At 52.7% G+C, this 23,323-nt stretch overlaps 9 protein-coding genes across 9 annotated transcripts; 5 read left to right on the top strand and 4 right to left on the bottom strand.

Annotated features, from left to right (window-relative positions):
- Window positions 1-491: 491 nt before the first annotated feature.
- Window positions 492-1,262, top strand: MAA_03031 (Ribosomal protein L22e; the record flags this gene model as incomplete). The annotated part of the gene is made up of 4 exons (XM_007821029.2): window positions 492-506; window positions 750-785; window positions 859-1,055; window positions 1,136-1,262. 4 exons carry the CDS (start codon window positions 492-494, stop codon window positions 1,260-1,262), a joined length of 375 nt encoding a protein of 124 aa, XP_007819220.2.
- A 355-nt stretch (window positions 1,263-1,617) lies between these two features.
- On the bottom strand, window positions 1,618-2,777 carry MAA_03032 (Mitochondrial substrate/solute carrier; the record flags this gene model as incomplete). Its single annotated transcript, XM_007821030.1, has 2 exons — window positions 1,618-2,537; window positions 2,648-2,777. The coding sequence occupies 2 exons, from the start codon at window positions 2,775-2,777 to the stop codon at window positions 1,618-1,620; spliced, it is 1,050 nt and encodes a 349-aa protein (XP_007819221.1).
- A 2,294-nt stretch (window positions 2,778-5,071) lies between these two features.
- MAA_03033 (Glycoside hydrolase, family 76) lies at window positions 5,072-6,033 on the top strand (the record flags this gene model as incomplete). Its single annotated transcript, XM_007821031.2, has 3 exons — window positions 5,072-5,156; window positions 5,232-5,711; window positions 5,768-6,033. 3 exons carry the CDS (start codon window positions 5,072-5,074, stop codon window positions 6,031-6,033), a joined length of 831 nt encoding a protein of 276 aa, XP_007819222.2.
- An 82-nt stretch (window positions 6,034-6,115) lies between these two features.
- On the top strand, window positions 6,116-6,673 carry MAA_11123 (transcription factor Zn, C2H2; the record flags this gene model as incomplete). The annotated part of the gene is made up of 1 exon (XM_011413089.1): window positions 6,116-6,673. One exon carries the CDS (start codon window positions 6,116-6,118, stop codon window positions 6,671-6,673), a length of 558 nt encoding a protein of 185 aa, XP_011411391.1.
- Window positions 6,674-7,638: 965 nt separating this feature from the next.
- MAA_03034 (uncharacterized protein) lies at window positions 7,639-8,472 on the top strand (the record flags this gene model as incomplete). The annotated part of the gene is made up of 1 exon (XM_007821032.1): window positions 7,639-8,472. The coding sequence occupies one exon, from the start codon at window positions 7,639-7,641 to the stop codon at window positions 8,470-8,472; it is 834 nt and encodes a 277-aa protein (XP_007819223.1).
- Window positions 8,473-9,183: 711 nt separating this feature from the next.
- MAA_03035 (NLP/P60 protein) lies at window positions 9,184-9,800 on the bottom strand (the record flags this gene model as incomplete). Its single annotated transcript, XM_007821033.1, has 2 exons — window positions 9,184-9,492; window positions 9,576-9,800. 2 exons carry the CDS (start codon window positions 9,798-9,800, stop codon window positions 9,184-9,186), a joined length of 534 nt encoding a protein of 177 aa, XP_007819224.1.
- A 1,653-nt stretch (window positions 9,801-11,453) lies between these two features.
- MAA_03036 (uncharacterized protein) lies at window positions 11,454-16,719 on the bottom strand (the record flags this gene model as incomplete). The annotated part of the gene is made up of 2 exons (XM_007821034.2): window positions 11,454-13,139; window positions 13,213-16,719. 2 exons carry the CDS (start codon window positions 16,717-16,719, stop codon window positions 11,454-11,456), a joined length of 5,193 nt encoding a protein of 1,730 aa, XP_007819225.2.
- A 4,461-nt stretch (window positions 16,720-21,180) lies between these two features.
- Window positions 21,181-21,615, bottom strand: MAA_03037 (uncharacterized protein; the record flags this gene model as incomplete). The annotated part of the gene is made up of 1 exon (XM_007821035.1): window positions 21,181-21,615. The coding sequence occupies one exon, from the start codon at window positions 21,613-21,615 to the stop codon at window positions 21,181-21,183; it is 435 nt and encodes a 144-aa protein (XP_007819226.1).
- Window positions 21,616-22,912: 1,297 nt separating this feature from the next.
- MAA_03038 (DNA repair protein Rex1) lies at window positions 22,913-23,315 on the top strand (the record flags this gene model as incomplete). The annotated part of the gene is made up of 3 exons (XM_007821036.2): window positions 22,913-22,931; window positions 23,021-23,169; window positions 23,268-23,315. 3 exons carry the CDS (start codon window positions 22,913-22,915, stop codon window positions 23,313-23,315), a joined length of 216 nt encoding a protein of 71 aa, XP_007819227.2.
- Between the last annotated feature and the right edge of the window lie 8 nt (window positions 23,316-23,323).

Here is a 23,323-nt window from a genome sequence, read left to right on the forward strand (position 1 = left end):
AAACAGGCCAGTTCGAGCCCAAATTCAGAAACCGCGCCGCTGCCGACATATGTCCATGACGTTTGTGTTTGTCAACAGCATCTGCATCCCTTGGGTTCTCAGTTTTATGCAGCATTGGCTAACTTGCTGAACATACCAATTGACCTTTTTGTCACGTCGACATTTACCTGCCAAGACCACTTGGACCCCCTACAAACATTCGGCAAGCTAGTCACGTGAGCACTGCGGGCAAGAAATTAAGCTGCGATGCGATAACTCTTATCGACGCAATGCTCCACAATTTCGCATAGCGGAGCCCTAATTTCGTGCCATTTTATCACTCGCACCAAATTTTCAGGCTATTGCAGCACCAATTGGGAGGCATCTTAGCAGAGTGGGTTGTCCGTCTTTTTTCCTCTCCTCCATTCAACCACACCACGCACATTTACAAAGGCGCAGGATTCGACCTCTTTGCGTTCTTCCCAATCAAAACTCACTCAATACCTTTAAAAATGGCTCCTCAGACAGTATGTACATTACAAACCGCTTTGCTGTTTGGCGCAATACCACCCATTGGCCGATGAATCTCTCGTTTCCGTCGTTGCTCGCGCCCAGTCAACGCCATCGATTGTATGAAAATGCTGTCGAGGCTGTAACTTGATGGGCCGGGGTAGTGATGGGAATAGACAGGATCCATTGAGCTTCGGGCGGCTTTGAAGTATCTTGCGCCGTGAAATGTGCAGTAGGCTAAGTTGTCATTGTCTTGATAGAAGAAGTCGGGCAAGGCCCAGAAGCAGACCAAGAAGGTAAGTTCTTCGTCGTCCTCGGGACGTTGTGGCTCTGTGCGGTGAGGTTCGCGTGCTGACGGAGGGGTGGCAGTTCATCATCAACGCTCAGCAGCCGGCCAACGACAAGATCTTCGACGTCTCCGCCTTTGAGAAGTTCCTCCAGGATACCATCAAGGTCGAGGGCCGCACCAACAACCTGGGCGACAATGTCATTGTTCAGCAGCAGGGCGAGGGCAAGATTGAGATCATTGCCCACAATGAGCTGTCTGGTCGCTACCTCAAGTACCTGTATGTGCTGGTTGTTGCAAATGAGCCGTGGAGGCGGGTGTATCTTGTAGGACGGACGTGCTAACTGATAATTTTTACAGGACCAAGAAGTTCCTCAAGAAGCAGCAGCTCCGTGACTGGCTCCGTGTCGTCTCCACCTCCCGTGGTGTTTACGAGCTCAAGTTCTTCAACGTTGTCAACGACGAGGCTGACGAGGACGACGAGTAAATCAGGTCCGCTTCGCTGCGTATCTAACGATTACTCGACGAGTTTTGCCAGCAACGAGAAATGGATTTTTCGGTGATGATTGGGGAATGTGGATATGGGTCTGAGATGATGCTTCAAGGATTGTTTTGCGACACAAGATACCTCCAATATAACCAGCCATTTTGAGTGAGGCTACCGTTTTGATTTCCAAAAAAAGAAGTGAATATGATGTATCCTTGCAAGTAGTCTATGTGTTGCCGTGCAGTAGTCTCATTGTTTTATGCCATATCGCCGGGTATATGCAACACTCATCCAACTTCCCCTATGCCATTTAATCCACGTCCACGGCACCGCCTGAAACGCATTTATCAAGCCTTCAAGGCAGCGACCTCATGACGCCCTCAAATGCCACCAGCGCCATGGCATTCGCCGGAAACGCCCTCAAGAAGCACGGCAAAAACCCTCTCCAGTATCCCCTCCACCCACTCTCTCTGTACACAGCCACCGCAGCATTCTTCCATCTAGGGAACCTCCTCTCCCCGTCTCCCAAGCCTCCCCCCAGCGGATCCGTCATGATCCTCTGCTTGACCAAATCACTCGGATAGCTGGTCAGCCAGAAAATCTGCGCGCTCAGACCGCCCGCCCAGAAGTTGATGGCCGGGGCGCTCATATTGGTCCTCTGCCTCATCCATCTCGAAATCATATCGTAGCTGCCCCACCAGCAGAAGAACATGCTCCGAAAAATAATGGTGGCGCACAATCCGTGGTAGACGCCGCGCACGCCGTGGTGGGTGTAAATCTTGCGCAAGCAATCGATGGGACCAGAGTACATGCGCTCCGACTTGTTGGCGGCATATTGAATCTGCAGACGGGCCTTGACGTGTTCGACTGGTGCGGCGATGAAGCTCACGGTCGTGCCGGCGAGGATGCCTGCGATGCCGTGGCCCAGCGGCGGGAGGTACGTCGGTGATGATGATGATGGTGGTGATGAGGTCGGAGAGGATTTGAGCGCGTCAAGGAGGGCGGTGAATCCGAGGCCAGCACCGTCTCCGGCGCCGGGTGTCCATGATGATGCGTGGAAGAGATTCTCAGCTATTAGGCGGCGGTAGACGGTTAGGGAGCCGAGCATGATGGAGTCCATGAACATCCAGCCGACGAGGGGCGGCGTTGCGCCTTTGTAAAGGCCGCGAATGCCTTCATTTTTGACGGTTTGCGTGACGCATTGCAGGGGACCGTTGAAGCGGCCTTTGTTGGTTGTTTGCAGGCGGACTTTGATGGTGTCAAAGGGGTGGCCGACTGGTTCTCGGGTCAGTTTGTATTCTCCATTGCATGGCCCGGTAGAGCGTTGATTTAATCGAGGACTGCGGTGAGATGGAATCAATGGATAGGGGGCGTTGGCTTCTCACCCGTCAGTTTTGCGATGCCGCTAAACACGCCCGCCACAAAGCCCTTGTAGTCCCGTCGCGACGATGGTTTCACTGCTGTAGGAGGCACGCCTTCCGCCTTCATCTGCGCATCTAGAGCCGTCGAGGCCATGGTGACGACCTCGGAAGGCAGCTGGCCCTGGCCTGTCAAGTGTTTGTGACTCGGGCACAGAGGCGATGGCGGGGTATTTTGTCCACAATGTCAGAGGTGAGGGTTGGTGGCCAGCTCAAAAAGCCATCGAGGTGAGGTGCCGACAAGCCTATAATTTGAGTCTCTGGGGAGAAACAATTTCGGATCGTTGGGTTGAATTAATGGAAGAAAGGTATAGAACGAAGTCCAGCATGAGGAGCAAGCGACTGCGATTCCAGAAACTCGGGGATATTTTTGGTGGAGACTCAAGACAGTGCCTGCGGAATCGGAGCCTTCGACCAGAGGATCGACTCTCGACTCTTGCTTGACACAGCAGAGGTCCAGACTCACCATACATCACATCACACAATTCGAAACGGTCACGATTGGATGCATCACGGCCCGAGTCATACTGCGCATTGCACGAATAGCCTTGGAGATGCCGCAATGTTTCCATACAAAAAGATTCGGGCTCGGCTTTCCCGTCTACCTGGCTTGCACGTTGCTACATGTCCAACTTTGCAAGATGGGCATCAGCAATGGATTCAGAGAATCGTTCTTGTCAGTCGTCCATCATGCTCAGTAAAACGACAATGACACTCGCTATGCAACATGTTTCATTCTTCAAATACAGCGCCCACGGCCATCCGCAGTTCTTTGTGACTCCAGAGGTCTAGGGCTCGAGGATGGCTTCACCAATGCAGTTGACGTCTAGTCCCTGGGATTCCAGGATCCCGATGGCGGTGAGTTGGGCAAAAAGATGCAACTAGATTGATCTTGTCACCGACATGTGCGATCCTAACAAAGCAGGAAATGGGCAGCATGTTGCACTACAGTTCTGTCTACCCGGGTACATTCAAGAGACGCAGATATAATGAGCGCGACCGCAATATTTCTGTGGGAGTCACCGACACAGGGCCACGCAACGCCTTCTGCCGCATCAAGTTGGCGATAAAATTGAAACATCGTTTCCGGCTTGTGGCCATCATGTCCCGCATTAGGTCTCACACAACCATCATTCCCGGCGATGTACCATCTGAATCTGGATGCCTATGCGAGCGAATTCCACCCTCTCTCTGGCCCTCGTCCTGACTATGTACTCTCGAATTTCCTGATTTGGGTATCGTTTTGGGCACCCATTCGTCCCGGGATCTGGCTTGTGGCTGGTATATGTTCTGAGCAGCTTGCGGAAATGCTTCGTTGGGGGATCGCGCTTCACGATTTTATTTCGCGATTGGTAAAATGCGGCATTTCACTTCATCCACATGTTCTGGGGGCTGCCATGACGCGGAATTTTATTTATGGTGAGAAGAGATCATGGAGATCTGGGAACAGTTGAGAGTATTTGTTGAAGCGAGCGGCGGCTATGTCTTTGGCCACCTCAATCATGCATCATGATTGATCGGTTTATTACGTTTGCCTTCAAATGAACAGTCGACAGCCTGCTGCGACTTCAATCGATATCAATTTTCTGCCCGTACATGAGAGAGTCGGGGCCACATTTCGATTCGTGAACTTCAGAACCTCTGCTTAACAAATCGGACATCAAGCGACCGGGTATTTTGCACTTCAGCGACGAGCAAGCTCAATTACTGACATTGGTAAGCAGATTCTCAGCGAAGCAAACGTCTGCGAGGATTCTACGGAATAATCCATTGGCCTAGTATTACGAAGAATTTGTGGTGCATCTATCCGTTCCCGAGGACAGCAGCTCCTCAGTGACGCAAGCAACGGCTGCAAGGGATCCAAGTGAATCAGTGATCATCGCTCGTGTTCTGCCACATCAACAACTACTAGTTGCAGTTCCAAACAGCCATGGCTGCCACACTTTCTCCACCACCATCTTCACCTCCACCTCCAACTGGCAAACAGGCTCTGAAAGACTGGAGAAGGATAAACAAGGTGTTGTTTGCACGAGTTGTCAGGGGGCGCTCTTTTGAGGCTGCTTTCGGACTGCACGCTCTTCCATCTGCCACAGCCAGCATGGAGGCCATTCTCGCCCGCCCTGGACATGCGTCATAAGAAATGGGCCGGGTCTCCTTTCACGCCTTGTTTTGCAACTTGGTATCCGTCTCGGACATCTCTTGGCATTTTGGACCTGACAACCTCATCGATGCTGCGACCGTTTGCTTGAATGAAGATACGGCGCGCAGGCTTGTTGTAATTGCGCGGTAAACGACTTTTTGTCACTCGTTTGGTCGTGACGTCTCTTTCTCTGTCTCTCTCTCTCTCTCTCTTTTCAATGAAAACATTATTCCAAATTGGTTATTGCCACCATGAAGTTGCCATCGTCTCCTTTAATGCTGCTGGCCGCCGGTCGCCTGAGTGTTGCAGCGTCTGTCTTTTCGCTCGACTCTGATGGTGCGTCGTTGTACAAGGAACGCCAACACGGCACCCCAAACAAATAAAGAACATAGCAACTGACGGCACTTTCAGACGAAATTAAAAAGTCAGCCAGCATACTGGCCTGGGACATGCTTCAATATTATCACGGCAACGAATCCGGAGGCACGCCCGGAATCCTTCCCGGACCGCCGCCGGCCGGCGACTATTATTGGTGGGAAGGCGGAGCCATGTGGGACACTCTCATCCAGTATTGGGCCTTGACTGGCGACTCGACTTACAACAACATCATCATGCAGGCCATGCAGTTCCAGGTCGGAGAGGGCCAGGACTACATGCCGCGTAATGTGACGGCCTCTCTGGGGAACGATGACCAGGCCTTCTGGGGCATGGCTGCCATGCTGGCCGCAGAGAATAAGTTTCCTGACCCCCCAGCCAACCGCCCTGGATGGCTTGGCCTTGCGCAGGCCGTCTTTAACACGCAGGCTAGTCCTCAGAGACACGACAGCACATGTGGCGGAGGACTTCGATGGCAGATTCCCTTTACTAATAATGGTTATGGCTATAAAAATAGTGAGTTTTTTTTTTTTTGGAACTGATGATTCTTGCACAGCTAACTCTTGTCTCAGGCATCGCCAACGGCTGCTTCTTCAACATGGCGGCCAGGCTTGCCCGCTACACAGGAGACACCAAATACTCCGACTGGGCAGAAAAGACGTGGGACTGGGTTGAGAAAACCGGCTTCATCGATCCTAAAAACTATGCCATCTATGACGGGGCCAACGTTGCCCATCAGTGCAAGGACATCAACAAAGTCCAGTACTCGTACAACAACGCCATTTTCGCCGAGGGCGCGGCGTTTATGTACAATATCGCAAGTCTCTCCCTTTATTAAATTCTTTTCCCTTGCGTCTCTTTATTGTGCAAAACGACGGCTAACATCTTGTTTTCGCACGGCTCAGACAAACGGCGACCCAATGTGGGGAGACAGAGTCAACAAGCTCATCAACTACGGCCTCAAGACCTTTTTCCCCCGTGACGTTGCTGTCGAAATCTCATGTGAGCTCAACGACGGCTGTAAAACAGACATGTTTACGTACAAGGGCTTTGTGCACCGCTGGTATGCAACAATCACGCAGATTGCGCCTTTTACAGCAGAGCGCATCCTCCCCGTGCTCCAGAAGTCGGCGCAAGCTGCGGTCGCACAGTGCACAGGCGGTGCCAACGGCCGGCAGTGCGGTCTGAAATGGGCAGACGGCAAGTATGACGGCAGGACGGGGGTCGGGCAAGAGATGAGTGTGCTGGCAGCCGTGCAGAGTTTGCTGATTGGTAAGGCGAGGCCGCCTGTGACCCATGATTCGGGCGGTACCAGTGCGGGTAACCCGGAGGGTGGTCAGGGCGACGGATCGGTGATGCCGGATCAGAAGAGTGTTACGGCGGGTGATAGGGCTGGTGCGAGCATTATTACGATTTTATTGCTGGGGGGAGCGTGCGGCATGTTTGGGTGGATGAGCTACGAGGCGTCTGGGCCTTGATGTTGGCAAATGGCCTGGCTTTTTCGTGGCTGTTTGATTTTGCAACGATTTTTCGTATCTGAGATGTAGATGCCTTGTATAATGTGCAGTGGTGGACAAAATTATACATGCAAATGTAGGGTTTTGGAAATAGTTATTCGATAGGTGAGGCTTCTCAGTTCATAGTTTCAAGTTGGCTGTTTCGCAAAAATATCGCTCATGCCATGTTGATAAACTCCAGGCAAAGTTGAATTCGCCACACACTCCATAGCTCATGTGAATGCCCTAGATCTATTTTCTATCTCACAGCGGCAAGATGCTTCAGCGTACTGTCCTTGTCCTCCCTCCGCAGTTGGTGGCCGGCGCAGATGATGCCGAGACCCACACGGCCTCCCTCCGGGTCCGAAGACCCGCATATCCGGCCAGTACGTGACGGATCTGGCAATTCCATCGGCTCTGTGCAAACCTTGTCGCCACTACGCACAACCCAACAGGAAAAACCCATCTTGGTTCATTCAAGGAAACATGCATGTCTCGTTTCCCCATACCAGAGCCCGACTAGCTGCCGTTCGCCCTGCCCGACCAACATGACCGCAACTTCACCGGTGAACTTTGCGGGGTCCCCTTGGTTGCTACCCAAATCGAGACAAGAGACAACTCAACTTGCCTGAGGCCACTTGACCTCGTGTACAAGATGGGTCGAGACTGTCTGATATCGCAGCTATTGGCTCTCATCGCGATGCATGTTGGTGCGCCGCATGCATTTAGGCAGACAGGGCAAGCGGGGTAGACAAGAAAAAGGCCAAGCTCGAGGGTATGAAAGCTGGTGAAGGACCAACAGACCGCCTCACTTTTCTCTTCTTTTCTTTTTCCCCACACAATCGTGGTCCTCAAGAAGACAAAAGATCCTTCTCTCCCTTCTTGTCCTCAACTTGGAACCACTGAGCCAAAACAAAAAAAAAAAAGTAACCTCCCATCTCTTCACAATGGAAGAGCTTCGCTGTGCCGCCGTCATTTCCAACCTCGAAGGCATCAAAGACGTCCCCTTCTGGATAGACGATGTCGCAAAGCCCGTAAGCCTGCCCAGCCTCGACAGGCGCGTCGGACGGCTCGAGGCCGCCGTGGGCATCACGCCGCCGCCGCCCGTCACGGAGCCCTCGTGGAACGGGCTGGTCTGGCGCATATGGCGCCTTCGAAACAGGATGCCCAAGGACGCCATCAGGGAGTTTGACACGGAATCCCACGTTGCGGGGGCGGACTTCCGGTCCATGATGCCAAACGCCGCCGAGATTTCGCTCCAGGATGTCGGAAACGCCCTCGCCAGCATCAAGATGCCCGGGGGGCGTATTCCGTTCGCCCCCGAGTTTGACGACGCCGACCTGTCGCTGAGCTACGTCCTGCAGCGGCTGTGCCACATGGCCGGCAGGAAGAACTTGTACCTTGACGCCGTGCCCGTCGGCCTCGTCGATGTCTATGTCCTCGCCGTCCGGCTGTCGCTGTACGTAGAGGCCGGCGGCGCCAGGAAGACGACGCGCCCGCCGTTGTGGCCGCGGCCTGCTGCGCCGGTGCCTGCGCGCCCGGCGAAGCCTTGCTGCGACTGCTGCGGGTGCTACTGTCACAATAATAAGGTGGTGGCCATGCCGCCGCCGCCGGGGCGGCGCTGGACCAGGACCAGGGGCGGCTCGGAGGCGTCGTCTGCTTCGGAGAGGGAGGTGCCGAGGAAGCGGCGAGGGTGGCTGGCAAGACTGTGCTTTTGGAGGAGGTCGGTGGGTGACTATGAGTCTATTACTTCTCGTGGTTCTAGCACCATTGTTGATTAGGGCCCTGTTTCGTCGGCTCGAGATGGCCTTGTTCATGGATCGTGATGCTTCGCACTGGTGTTTCATGACTGCTTTGGATCCTGTATTCCTAATCTCGTAGCAACTAGTTCCTAAATACAATAACTGCGCCGTACTTTTTGATAAACGCCTGTCTGTAGCTGTTGTTGACATGTTGAATAAAGGGGCACCACTGGATTCGCCATGTCTGATCCCCATCACCGTGATTGCGAAAAAAACATTGGGCTTAGTGACCTACAGTGTATCCTCCCTCAAGTTCACTACGAACTACTCTTTTCATTCGTACGAATCTATCATGATGAATGTCAGCACATATATTGGGGCCGTGCTTCGACCCAGCAAAACTACTCGTCTCTCAACGTACTCCAGCTGAAGAGAGGCAGTCTCTGTCGTGAGTTTCAGGAAAATTTGCATTTCAAAATGAATAGTGTCGTCAAATCGCGGATATATTTGGTTTTCATTGTAGTAAGTTCCCAACATTCTGCGCCCAACAGCCAGACGAAGATGTACAATACCAACGGTCGGGTCATCGGTATGCTGCTTAAGTAGGATGCAGAGTGATGAAAGAAAATGGCAGGAGCAGTCTAGTCTGGGTAAACAACAGGAAGCTCACTTATCCTCTGCTCTTTCCTATACTGCTGCTTCTTTGTTTTCATCTACACATCCGCACGCATCCCAAACCAGAGTTCCCTCCTACAAACCGCCAGCCTTGCAAACCTTGGCGGCAGTAGGCACAAACTTATTATAACGATCAGGGTAAGCAGACCGCTGGACACGCTGGCAAAGCGTGCCAACAGCCATGGTCTGCCAGCCCTTAACGCGCTTCATCTCGGTGAAGAACTGGCCCGCCGAGCAAGCCGCGTCCATGTCACACCTGACATTCTTATAAATAGAGGCGCGCTGCTGGAAGAGGCCGACGCTGTCGTGGTCCGAGCCGACGCGGTCGTGCGGCAGTTTCAAGGATTCAGGAACAGCACTGTTGGCGTACATGACAAGGCTGGACTATATTCCACAAAGAGCAATCAGCAAGAGAACAGATCTCAACCAACGCATTCGGAGCCCTGGTTGGCACGGCAGGGGCGTACCTCGGTGAGAGCGGTGGCGATGCCAGCCTGGCATCCGTGGGCGCCAACCCCGTCCTTCTTGGCCTGGGCGATGATGCCACGCGCATACTTGGACTGGAGGGCGTTGAGGCCGGGCAGGTTGTCGCGGGCTTCCAGTCCGCCTTGGACGTCGACGGCCTCGGTGGGCATGGCCCGAGCAGACGTGGCGCCGAGGGCCATGTAGAAGAGAACAGTAGACACCTTCATCTTGCAGGCTGTTGGAAAATGAGAATGAGTAAAAAAGTGTCGGCAAGTTACTGGATTGTATCTGCTGTGTGTTTCTGTGTCGAGCAGTGAAGCCAAAAACACAGACTTGAGTAGGATGAAGCAGACATCTTATATACCCAGACTCTGGCTTCATAAGCCCGTAAGCACAGCATCCTTCACGATCCTGGCGTTCAAAGTGCTAGAAGCTGAATTCGGCCAGGGGGCACTCGGTGTAGCCAGCGAAGCTGATCCCATGCTTCGCGCAAAGCTGACCCGAACAAGGCATCAAAGTCCTGGCATACCGATGGCCCGACCGTGACACTCGGCGATGCATCGAGATCCCATCTTTTCCCCGTACTTCGTACCTGGCAGCTTTTTGGCCAAACTAGTTGCCGTACGGGGGAATCCAACGTGACGATCCCTGCTTCAGCCCTTCAGCCCTTCAGCCCAACATGCCGTCCAGGTCCACCGTCCAGATTCCAGCCCGGCAGATGGCCGAGCGACCTCTCAGATGACCGTGTTCCTGGCAGCCTCTACGCCTGGATGTAACGGGAGCGGACGGCCCATGCGAATAAGCACTCTGGAAGAATCGGCGACGGGTTCCCCCGTCTTAGAGCCGTAGGTTGAGAAACGAAAATCGCTTCGCCATCCATTCCTAGACCGGAACCCTAGGATGATGATTAGCGATGGATTCGAATCATCTTTGCCACTCGGCTAGCGAAACGGCGGCCACAAGGGCGACCGCTTCGATGGCCCGCTTCAACTTGCGATAGGTCGGCAACTTACTCTGTACTTAGAGTCTACAATCCGAAAGTGTCACTTCAGCTCATTGCTTGAATCGTGGTGCTATTTTTAGCACGAGACATCTCCGACATCACTGGGCAGCCCAGTCTTTGTTGGTTTGCACGGGTATTGCCGAGTGTCGTCTCCTGACTTCATGCTTGATCGCGAGACGCCATGATTTAGGACGAGCACAAGATGCCCGACGGAGACGGAAATGGCTTCTTGCTACCCACCATCACAATGTTTTGCACTCAGGAGGGTCAAATCAAATGCCAGACCAAATCAACTTCATTCGCTTTCCACTGCGAAATCAGGCTATACCTAGGGTTCGATACCAACACCGTCGATACAGTTGCATCTCAATACCAAAAGACCGGCATTGATGCTCAGATCTAAATGCCAAAAAAAAAAAAAATAACTGGTCGTCATTTCGTCATGGAAACACAGGGAGTAGACAACGCTCCCGGATAATAAAAACAAAGATGAATAGGAGATCGGGCTTCCTCTCTTTCCCCTGGAACTCTGGCCCAGGCTCCCTCTGCCATGGCCACATATATGCTGGTCCCTGGGGTAATTATTTGCATGTGCATGTTGTGTTTCCCTCCCCTGGTTTCCTTTCTCCCCCATCAGAGGCATGCCACGTCATTCCAGTTGCATCTCTGATGGCACAACTCGTCCCCAATCACTTCTGCTTTGCTAACTTGGCTATACCGAAATGTCAACATGGCGTATAGGCCAAAACATGAGCGTCTAATTGGCGCGGCGTGCACTTCAGAAGGTGTCTGTATCTTCACTAGCTACAGTTCCAAATGTATCTTGAAAAAAGAAGAAAACATTAGTGATAATTTCCACGTGAATTAAATACCTTGTTCAAGCCGTACCTCTTTTTCGTCGTCTTTCTTCTCTTGCTGCCTCGTCTTCGGGGCTCTTTGGTGTCATGGCTCGTGGCCCGCTAGGTCGTCGACTGGGAACGCCAAGCGCAGCATTCAGATTCCTATTCTCCAACTTGGGGCTACTTCCAGAGTAGTGGCTGAGATACGTCGCCGTCATCGTACCGTACCCGCTCTCGGAACTCTGCTGGGGAGCTGGACTGCCCTCCTTCTGTATCTTGGATAGCCGACTGGACTTGGGCGGCGTTTGTGAGCCAGGAGATTCAATTGGCTCCTTGGGAGGGCGAGGCGGTCCGGATTGCTGGCCAGGCGATGAGAAGTAGTCGGCCTCGGGGCCTGGAACAGACGAGTTGTTGCTGTATCTATTGGTGTTTGGAGGCAAGCGGTTAAGGCTGGTTGCTGAACCAGCCCACTCAGTAGATCTTGGTGTCATGGGGTTGCTGTACTCCTGCGCTGAAGACTCCAAAGCAGTTCGGAATCTCTCTGTTTGACCAGGTCGTGGCTGGGGATGCTGCAAGTTCAGCGAGTTCCGATGTGCCTTGTACTTGGGATCCTCGGGCGTCATGTATGAAGTCGGCGGCGGACCTTGTGAGTTGCGGCGTTCGCCTCGGATTCCCTGAAGGTTTGGATCCGAGAACCCAGAGTGCAGTTTGTCTTCGCCATATGGGTCATGGCTGTACATTTGATCATCGTCGTATGACGCAAGACTAGATGCAGACCTGGAGGGAGGTTGGAAATCATCGTATTTTGGTCCCTTCTTGGAGGAACCACTGCCGCGGAGAGCCTTTCCAACACTTGAGGCTGTCGTTCCTGACCATCGCGAAATCTTTGGCAACCACCCGCTAGAGCTGCTGGACTTGTGTTTCTTGCCCTTGTCGGTTCGTGGTGTGTTCTCGGCGCTGAGGGGTTGAGGATCTGCAGCAGGCGCCAGCCGTGGCGGAGTATCAAGAGGAACCGAGCCTCCACGCTGAATGTGTTCTGCTTGAGTTGGGGTCTGCAGATACCCACCGCCAGATCTCTCTGCACTTGGGCTGGGATGGTCGTACTGGTACTCATCGTCATTCTCAGGCACAGTACTGATTCTGTGCTCAGAGAACTTTCGCTCAACACCGCCAGCCGCTTGGCCACGGGGCTGTGATGCGGGTGCTGCTTGCGACTGCGTGGCAGGCGTAGGTGTCGAACTGCCTTCTGGCTCGTAGCCCTTGTCTTGGTCAAACTGATCCTCGGCTCGGAGATTTTCATATGATTGCCCTGGTCCCCCAGTCGAAACTGCTGGTGCTGTCTGCGTCTTGAGTACATCGACTTCGCCGAGAAGCTGCATAAGCATATCTTCGATGCGGGTTAGGTCGTTGGTGCCCTTGGCACTAAGGCCTTGCAAAGCCCGCTTCCAGAGATTCTTCTTCTTGACAGCAGCTTCATCAAACGTGCCAGCTTGCGACGCGCTTTGCAGGGAGCGGGAGGCTGCACCCGGATATGGCCTCGGCCCGTTGATGGCCTTTTGCAGCTTTTCTGTGTTTTCCGCATTGGAGAAGATCACATCATCCCCGGTGTCTTGCACAAGTTCCTTCATTTCACGGAAGGAGTTGCGCATCTCGAGAGCAGCATTCATGAGCAAGGCAACAATTTCTGTATCCCGGGCGCTTCGTTGGGCGTCACGCACCATCAACTATGCATTGTCAGTCAAGGAAAAAGCTGCGGGATTATACGGCCTTGTTGCTGGGTGTGTCGGGGTAACTCACGTGTTGCATCAAGGCTAGAATGTCTTTATTTTCGATGCGTTCTATACCCGCACCTGTGGCGGCGTCGTAGAATGGCGAGGCCATGCCCTGGGACATGCCGCTCATGTGCCGAGCATGAGACTTGGGCACATAGAAGGGATCGTCGTCTGTTACAGCAGCATTAAAATCAACCGCCTTGCCCTTCGCCTGTGGATCAGGGGTCCGGTTCGGACCGTTTGACATGTAGCCCTCATCGTACTTTTGACCAAAACCAGGACTGCCAGTGTTGAACGGAACTTCGAGTCCTCTGCTGAGCAACTTTTCACTGAGCTCGGGATTCACAATAGGGCTCGCGTCTTCATATGGATTGGTAAGCAGAGTGTCCCGTTTCCGCTCGTCAGATGTACGGTGCCATTCATCCTGGTCTTGGCTCGCTTCATTACTGTGGGTGGCAGCCATGCCTGCGGCAGCTCCCAATGCGGCAGCTCCAATGGCCTCAGCAACTCCAAGCCCTCCTGCTCTAGCTTCCTTGCCCTTGGCCTCTGGAGCATACCCGCTCATCTCTCCTTGTGTTGGTGTTGCCCTACCAGACCAGTCCTTATGGGCGGGCTCGCCGTCAAGACGCTCTTCGATCAACGAGGGATTGGTCTGCAGCTCATCGTCGACATATCCAATTTCTGGCATAGGATTATCCATGTCAGGCAGACCACTGGCACCTAGCTTTGGTTGTTCTTCGAGGTCCAGTCTATCAATGCTGTGAGTTGGAGTGTTACGTGGCTCCCAGCCATGTTGCATGGTTCTCTCTTTGAAGGATCTATTTCGAGCCACACCAGCGGGCTGGAAGTCCTCCACGAACTGTCCTGAGGCTACTGCTTGCTTCCTCTCCTTTGCAGCTTTCAACGCTGCTGCTGCTGCGCCAACTGCGCCAGCTGTGATGGCGGCTTCCGATGCAGTCGGCGAATGTCGATACTTGGTTCGAGGTACCTTTCTTCCATACTCATCAACATCATACTCTGCGTATTCCTGAGACTGAGCCACGGACTTGGACCCTGGTGTAGTTTGTCTTTCGTCCTCTGGTTCACGAGGGTCAGTAACGTCCATCTTCTCAGGGCTGTCGATGTTGCGAGAAATCTCAGGCCTGGGTTGTTCCTCGTATGAAACATTTGAATCCCTGGCAGCGTTTTGATCATATCCCGAAGCTCCAGTAACGACAGATTGGTCGAGCATTGATCCATCTACCAGAGACGCAACCGCAGACTCGACACCAATGGGAGAATTAACAAAGTTGGGGTTCGCCGCGATTCCTCGGACAGCCTGACCAGTAGCAGTCTCATCAAATTGCTCTCCGCCATCTGCAGAGGCCCGGTCGAATTCCCGGCTCCGCACGTTGACTCCTGCAGAGCCATCTGATTGCAAGGACAAGTGTTGACGAGTTCGTTCAGGTGACTTGGCTGGGGAGGGCATTTCCATGGAATCCCGGGGTAGTGGTGCTTCACTGCCAGCTTCCGTGTATCCGGAAACACTGGGAATCGGGCTAAGTCCTCTGGCGCCGGCTTGATAAGGAACGTACCGAAGAGGCGGAGGGACATCTTGCGTGCTGTAGTAGCGGTCTTCAAAATCATCTTCAGGATAGTCAACTGGCTCAGGCACGCCTCTGCTGCGTTCGTAGTCGTCGTAGGAGCCGATGGGAATCTTTCGTCCATACTCATCTGTCTCGTATTCTTCAACATAGTCCTTGTTGCCTCGAGGTAATGCTGTTAGGTCTCCATGAGATACGTTTGCGTGATGCATAGCCAGGGCATGTTGCTCTTGGTTTACTGGCGACTTGACACGAGTCGGGGTTGACGCGCCTGAAACCGCCTGTTCGCCGTGGACAAGACCTCTAGCCGGCGCAGCCACAAGCTCTTCGCTCGCAGAGTGTGGTCGGTCTGATTCGGCCGATAGGATGGAAGTTCGAGTAAGCTCGGATGGGTTTATGTCGCTCATTAGTGGCATCGGGGGTTCAGGTGCAAGATGCTCGTCGTCCAACTCTGAATCAAACTGCTCGTGATCCAGGCTACGACTTCTGGTGTTTTCGGCTCTTCTCCTGCGTCTCTCACGTTGTTTTCTATCTGGTGACTGAACAACATCATCCATGGCAGAGCTCGCACCCTTGGCCAATGCCACCCCAGCAGCTCCAGCAGCAGCAGCTTTTAGCAGATTGTTACTCCGCCTTGGGGTTGTGGCATCTCCTTCATGTGCCTCGTATTCAGCGTTGATAGAATCATGACTGGGGCTGCGCAATGAGATGTCATCATCGTAGTCATGGCGTGCCTCTCGATTCCGCCGGTCTCTTTGTTTTGCCCCATCTCGCGAGCTCTCGCCTCGTCCGCCAGAAGACCGCCTGCGGTCGGATGAGACGTCCTCTCTCGAAACAGAGGTGACGGACGAAGTGAGTGAACCACGCCGACTTTCACGTTTGCTTTGCTCCCTCTTAAGCGCGCTCAATTCGGGTAAGATTAGCCTTCGGATAGCATCCTCCACAGTCTCAAGAAGTTTTGGGTTATTGATTGATGATTTCGAGGCTCCAGAGCGGACGGAACGCGTGTCAAGGGAGCGATGGCTCGGGGCGAGATGAGACGACACAACACTGGAATCCGCCGCACTTATATTGGATTCCTGGTGACCGCGACTGGACCGTTGACGTGGGGACCGAGCCTCATCCACAGCGCGCTCACTAACGACACTGCTAGCCCTGCTTTTTGAATGTCGCCTCTTCTCGGACTTGTCTTTTGATTTTTCGGTAAGTTTAACACGCTCCTTTGCTCGAGTTTTATTGTTGCTTATTTCGCCCATGGCCGATCCTGCGAGCGCACCGGCGGCCGTGGCACCAATAAGTGCCTCACCACGAAAAGGGCTAGAGGAGCGTTTACTGTCTCCTGCAGGACCCGAGCCGTCCAAAAAGCTGTCTGTTGGGATGGCAGAGATCTCGGAAGGATTCCCTGGCTGATACGGCTCGGCAGAGGGTATCAACGGACTCGCGGGGCGCCTTCGCCTGTGGCTGCGGTCTATTTCAATGTCGATGGGATTTCTCGAAACATTAGATTCCTCGGTTGCCGAAGCATACGATGTCATGCTGTTTGCGTCCTCACCGTCGTGCAACTCGATTTCCCGAGATGCGATGGCTTGGTCAAGAGGAATGCGGCGGGTGAGGGAAGCCTTGCGGGAACCCTTGGTCTCGGTCACTTGGATATGATCGCCTTTGCTCTTCTTGGACGGAGTCAGACGGACGCGGACGCTTGGTTTGCGTTCTTGGCCACCAGAGCCGCTTTTCCCACCCTCGAAATACTCAATCAGTAAGGACGTTTGAGATTTGCTGGATTTGTGGCCGCGAGTACGGATAGTGACTGGGGTACCATCCTCGGGAATAGAGTAGGAGGATTTCTCGTCGCCAGGCTTGGACAGGTCGGTTGCCACCTCGCTCGGAGTTGTCGTGTCAGTCTCAGTCGGGGCAGGAAGCGGTGGTACTTTCCTAGATTCGGCGCCCATTGTGCTGACGTGCGGAGGGGAACAGGAATGGGGATTGAGCCGACCTCAGAGGCTCCTTATTTCACAGCCTCGCAGCGTTGAGGATCAGGAACAAGGCGGGCTACCGTGTCCCGGGCAGTTGAGGATATCAAAAGGCCGAGATGGTATCAAGACATGCGGAACGGTGCAACAAGACTGCTGAAAGAAGCAAAACCTGGGCAGTGGTCAAAAGGTCAGCCAGAGTCACACAACACAAAAGACTGCTGCCTGTATCTCGGATTTTGGACATGCGACGAACCCACAGTGGGCGACGGTTGACGCAATCAGTCGTGTCCCCAATCTTGCAATCTTGGAAAAAAGGAGACGGCGCAAATTCAAGAAGGGGTATTAGAGCAAAAAGAGGGAAAAAAGAGAAAGGACAAAAAGACGAAAGGCGTTGTTCCCGCCGTTGAAGGTCGCAGCTCAAGACGTTACGCTTGGGGAAACGAAAGAGGCGGTTGTGCGAGCAGTGGTGTCAAGTCGAACCATGCGCAAGGCCAGTGCTGTGGCAACGGGGTGACGGCGTTGAGCACACCAACGAAAAGAGGCCGTGTCCCAAGTCTCCAACGACTTAGGCTGTCTATTGTCGTTGTCGTCCAACTAGAGACGGGCTTTGTCTGGCCTGGTGCTAAAGTTGGGAGCGGCAGCAAGGGTGTTCCCGCAGGTTCGCCACAAGTGTGAGGAACCCCGTATGTAACTCTGTGTGGACTTTGGTCGCAGACAGCAGATGACTAGCAGCAAGACGAGAGCAGACCATGCGCGAGGATGACGATGTGATGGAAGAAGATGAGAGGTGGGATCTAGTCCATGGGCGACAGACAGGTGAAGCGAACGGGCGACCAGCAAGCGGCAGCGAAACTAGCGGCAGGAGGAGCAGCAGCAGCGCGGCAGCAGCAGCAAGCATCGGCCGGCTTCGAAGCGTGAACCCCAAGATGATGGAGTGCGAGTGATCAATTGATGTGGCGGCGGAGGCGGAGAGCGAGCAAAGTGAGAGGCCCACAGACTCCCAGGACCTTCAGACCGTCAGAGGGGCGGTGGCAGCCCAACCAAATGCGCAAGCCATCTACGGAGAGGCAGGGCTCGACGATAGGACGACGACGCTTTGTTATTGTCCAAACAGGGCCCCGATTGACGGGGGGCTGGATTGATGAGTTGGCGGTGCCGGCGAGCTGATCCAATGAAGCTTGCAGGCAGCCTGCAGATAGCCTGCAGACAGCTCTGCGGCACCGGGGTGGCTGGTCGGGTGGGCGCGCGGGCAGCTCGGGTAAGCTAGCACGCTAGCGACATCAATTGATGGCACCTGGGACTTTTGGACCGTTGAACCAGACTGTTTGGCCTCGATCTTGTCTGATTCGGATACGCAGTCTGGTACCAAGCCGTGGCGTCATGGTGAATGCTGGAGGTGACGGTGGCGACAGCAAGGAAATGAGGAGCGGCGTTTGTGTGTCACGAAAATTGGGAAGGTTGAAAAAAAAAAAAAAAAAAAGAGCCATGTTGACTTCCAAAGGTTGGTCCCATGTCCTCCCCTCTGTGATTGCGGCTAGCACTTGAGACTTTTTTTTTTTGTACAACTGCCACTCATCAATGCCGCGGCACCGATAACCACAAACACCGGAAATCTTGAGCACATCTTGACCTGCAACCCGAATGACACGCCTCACTAGCCCGTCCAACTGCATGCGCCTCCAGATGGCCTGGCGCACCAAGTCTGTGCACAAATGCGCAGCTCTGCAAAAAATTCTGCAAGGTGAAGAAGCTTCTGCACATGAAGCAACGAATTGTTCCATCGTGCCTTCTTTTCCTCTTGTCAATGCCTCCCTCGTCCGTCCCCAAACTAAAATCTGTTTGACCCATGTCCGCTCCGGTTCCTCTTTTTACACCAGAGATGATCATTGAAAAATTAAAAATTAAAAATTAAAACAGCATCAGACCATCGGGGAAAGCTGCCGGTCGTTCCAACAACACTCGTCACAATGGGGTCCGAGCTCGGCAGACACCATCGTCCCCAACCAAGCACCGCTGCGTACCATTCGAAAACTACATGCCGTGATGTCGATAATTGAAGCTATGCGCCATGCGCCTTGCCAAACACCCCGTGGCCACAAAGTTTCGAGCGTTCCTCTTCTCCACAGAGGCCCGTTCGGGACCCAAATTCAATTTCAATGCTGCCAAGCCCACATGTGCAGCCACATCCAGGGCTCCTCTCCAAATGCGACCTCCACAGACGAGCCCGCGCCGACCAATCACTTGTACACACTCTCTGTACCTCAGGCTCAAGTTGCCTCGCTGCCATGGTAACCGTCAGATGGAAGCACGTTAAAAAAAACTCGGTCAAGCTTAATGAGGTCTTTTTTTTTTTTTTCAGTCATCTGGTTGAGAATCTCCGAATGCCCGCCACGTAGCGTCGGGCCATGACGATCAGACGGTTCATTTGGGGCTTGTCCCGGACCAAGTCCAGCGAGTCCAACCTCTTTTGTTCGGCTATCTTCTTGGATGCCGGCCAAAACACTTGGGCTTGGCACGTTGCCTCCGCACTTTGATTCCACCGTCTCCATTCACCGTCCCAATTCGTAGTGCTGGCGGCTGGTGATGCGCCAGATTTGGAGGCACGCATTCCAAATGTATCCCTTGGCATGGTTCCCGGAGCTTGAAGGGTTGGGGATATGAACCTTGTTTGAATATCGCGGCAAATCACCAGGTTACATCGAATCCCATGTAAAGGGCGGCATGGCAGGTGGTTATTATTTGATTGTATTGTACCAGACTTGAGTATGAAGGACCGAGTACGCATGTGGCTGTGTACACCCGGTTGATGCCATGCACTCCAAACTATCGGCATGTAAAGAGATGTACATCAAATCAACAGCACGCAGTCGAGCAATGAGTATTCGAACTGTTAGGGGACCGTTGCACGAATTGTCTCCATTGTTTTATAGGTTGTCTGCATCACCCTGTATCCCTTTGAGTGTGCGCAGGTCCAATTGATGTATTCAACCCACTCTTCTTTTATAATACTTAAAGATACTTAAAAATACTTAAAGATATTCCCTTATTAAGAATAATAAACTAGTATATTTTTATATACTTATATATATTTAAAATCTTAGTTACTTATTATTAGCTAAAACCCTGGTCCGTTACAAAAATTGGACCTGCGCACATTCAAAGGGATATGCACATGGCTAATCTTGACGACTACACGAATGAATTACGAGCAGCACACCAACAAGCAAATGTCCAATACGATTTCATACACGACGCGGTCCCAGACGAATGACAAGGCGGCTACCTCGTACTACAATACACCAAAAACAACCACCACATCGCGGATCGAGATCCCTGTGCTCAATCAAATAAGCTCATCTTCCTGCGAGCACCCCGACAGTGGAATCAAGGCCAGGTTTCATCATCAGTTATCCCGCATCCCAGGGAAAGCATTAAAGATACGCAGGGAGTCACGGAACACTAGTTTCCCGCCTGTAAAAGCATATACCTAATCTATGTACACAATATTGGGAAAATGACAAGGAACGACATCATACTGGGCGCCATTTCGTTCCTATACGCAGTGAAAGAGAGTAGAAAGTTGTTGTGAATGATATAATACAGATTACGCACCCACTCATAACGGGCGTAACTCACAAACGTAGCACTGCATTTGCTCATCGTGATAGCTCTGACATTTAAGGCTTTTAGTCCTGCTTCCGCAACTGTGCTCATGACACCATGATACAGCCAGCACTATGTTTGTTATCATGACCGGCCGTCTCAGGTAAACACATTCCGTTATTCACTCAATAACATCAAAACACTTTCACAGATCTAGTGTGGTGAAACCCTCCGGCTCTGTCCCGGAACCCAAGCAGGGCAACACCGTCCTAGGCCCTGGTGTGGTTGTCATTTCGACCATACTACAGTGCCAAATTCGATAAATATCATCTTGCTCACCGACTCAAGGGTAACCATTTCTCAAGCTGTAAAAAAATCTTGCGCTTGGTCGTTGAAGCCATGCGCAAAGGCGCCCATCGGCCCGCCTCTCAACATCAAGGATTTTGTAGGATTCCCACGGAAAGGATCTTCTTCTTTCAGGCATCCACGAAGCTACCAACCTGGCCGCTTTGGCAGTAACCCCATAACACGACTCGATTTCTTCATTTCATTAATGTAGTCCGATTGTAGATCTGCAGGAAGAACAAATACACATACCACTGTGACTATACATGAGCCAAGAAGCAGAAGGAAAGGGGGGAAAAAGGGGAGAAAGCCGTAACAAACGCCGAATCTCACCTCCATTGTCCAATTCATTACCAAGCACGCAAAGTCCACCAAGTCAAACGCCCCGTTCACGTGTTTGCATTTGCCAGCTCCCAATTTTCCCACAACCCGGTGCGATAATCATGTCCAACGTGAAAAACGACAACAACCACCACCAAAACAAACAGGTCACGACGTCCTCGTATCTGTTGTAACTGCCAGCGGCGGCTGGGCAGGATATGCTGGCGGTCGTCCGCCCGTCTCCAAGTCCCGTAGCTCCGAACCCTCCTCGCCCGTCTCCTCGCGCCTTGTTGCATGTTGATCATGCAGGGCGGGCGGCTTCTTTGAATCGTACGGCGGCGGGGCCTCACCCAGCTCATTCAAGCCCTCCACCGACCGCGTCTCTGACCATGGCGACCACCTCAGGCCGCGCCTGTATCTGATGTAGGAGCTACCCACAAGGACCCTGTCCTCGGGCCAGGCACGCCGGTCGGGGTTTTGTCTCCGTCTTTGGCGGTTCCAGATGAACACTATAAATGTACCGACAGAGAAGACGGCAACAAGAGGAATGATGACCCAGACGAAGGGTTCTGTGGACATGCCCGAGGTGTCGGTCGTGGACATGTCGGACGTGGAGGCCTAGGATTTACTACAAAAAGGAAATAGGAACGGCCTTTGTGGGGGAAATCAGTAGGGTATCGGGTATGCGGTAGGTAGCTATTAGAGATATCGACGATGGAGTATGCCGGCGTCGTACTAGGGCGCGGATCTTTGGAGCTGTTATCTTGATGGTCTGAATCCGTGGTGGTGCCGGCCAGAAGTCACAAACGAGAGGACTGCAAACAAGAGACAGGCCCGTGGTTTGTGTCAATGTTTCACCGCCGTTGATAAGGAGGAAAATACCGGCATCGCAAACCACGGCAGCTCGAGCGCTGAGATTCAAGCACGCACGTACGTGGTCAGGTCGAGGTGTCGGGACATTATTGAAGCAGCCAGCTGGAGTTGCTGGACCACACCACCTTTTTATTCGGCCGGAACGTATCTCAGCATGTACCAGACGTGACATGCATGGAGGGGGTCCGGCGGCCGCAGTCAAGCAGACTCTTGCCTTTCCGGTGACGCAAAGGCTAATACGCGGCAGATGGTTGCAAATACGCACTTGGCACCTGCGGAGGGCGCATGGTGGCGAGACTGAACCAACAAGACCCGGAGATGGACGTTGCCGGGCGGCTATGATTACGCCTCCTGTTGACGCCTCCTGCGTTTGGGACGGACGATGAAGGCAAATTTTGGGTCTGTTTTGGGCCGTCTGAGACTAACGGGTAGGATGGCGTCCGTCGTGCCGCGGTATGACGGCTTGACGATTGGACTTGACGGGTGCAGCAGAGTCCGGAAGGTGAAGACGTGATTGGATCGATCGCCGCCTTGTACTGTTCTGCACTATCCCATTGAGTGTGCGAAGGTGAAGCTTTGTAGCGGACCGGGATGTGGGCCAATAAGAAGCTAATTATTAAAAGATACTTATTTTTCTTAGTAAATAATATAAGAATATATAACTAATCTTTAAATATTTTTAAATATATATAAAAATATTACACGATACTTGTATCATGTGTGTAATTTTATTTGACTATAGAGCGAATTAATCAAAAATTAATATATAAAAATATATTATTATATTATAATTAAATCTGGTAATAAAAGTATTTAATATATCAGAAAAGAGTACGTCCGCTACATAACCTGCACCTTCGCACACTCATGGGATGCGCCACCAGCCCCGCAAGATTTCACGGACCACCAAACACCCATTTCCAGCCAACAACATTGAGTCTCCTTCACGACTCGGTAGAAGCTGCGTCACCGCGTCGCCCGCCCTTCACCAAGTGCACCCGAAGCGGCGCAGCTAAGAGTGACAAAAATGCCACGCGCAATCCGAGGTTCGTCGAATATTTATCCCTACCATCCGCTCAACGTTTCCCCGCCGACGAGCAGTGTAGCTGACCAGTGCCATTCTCGCAAACTCCAGGCGTCCTGATCGAGTGCGATCCCTCCATCAAATCCATCATCGTGAACATCGACAGCGATAACCATGATTTCATCATTGAGGACTTGGACGAGGAGAGGGTTGTAGTCAAGGAGAATATGGTTCCCTTGCTCAAGCAGAAACTCGAAGATGTGCGTTCCAACCTACCCACCTGCAAGAGCATATAATCTAGCCTCCTCACGCTTGTCATCGTCTCGCAAAACGATACACCACTTACAAGCATTCACAGCGCCTCAAGGAAAACCTACCGCCCGTCGACGAGTCAGGTTCCGAATAACCACAAGA

This window comes from Metarhizium robertsii (assembly GCF_000187425.2).
Source record: "Metarhizium robertsii ARSEF 23 chromosome Unknown MAA_Scf_4, whole genome shotgun sequence".
Lineage (NCBI taxonomy): Eukaryota > Fungi > Ascomycota > Sordariomycetes > Hypocreales > Clavicipitaceae > Metarhizium > Metarhizium robertsii.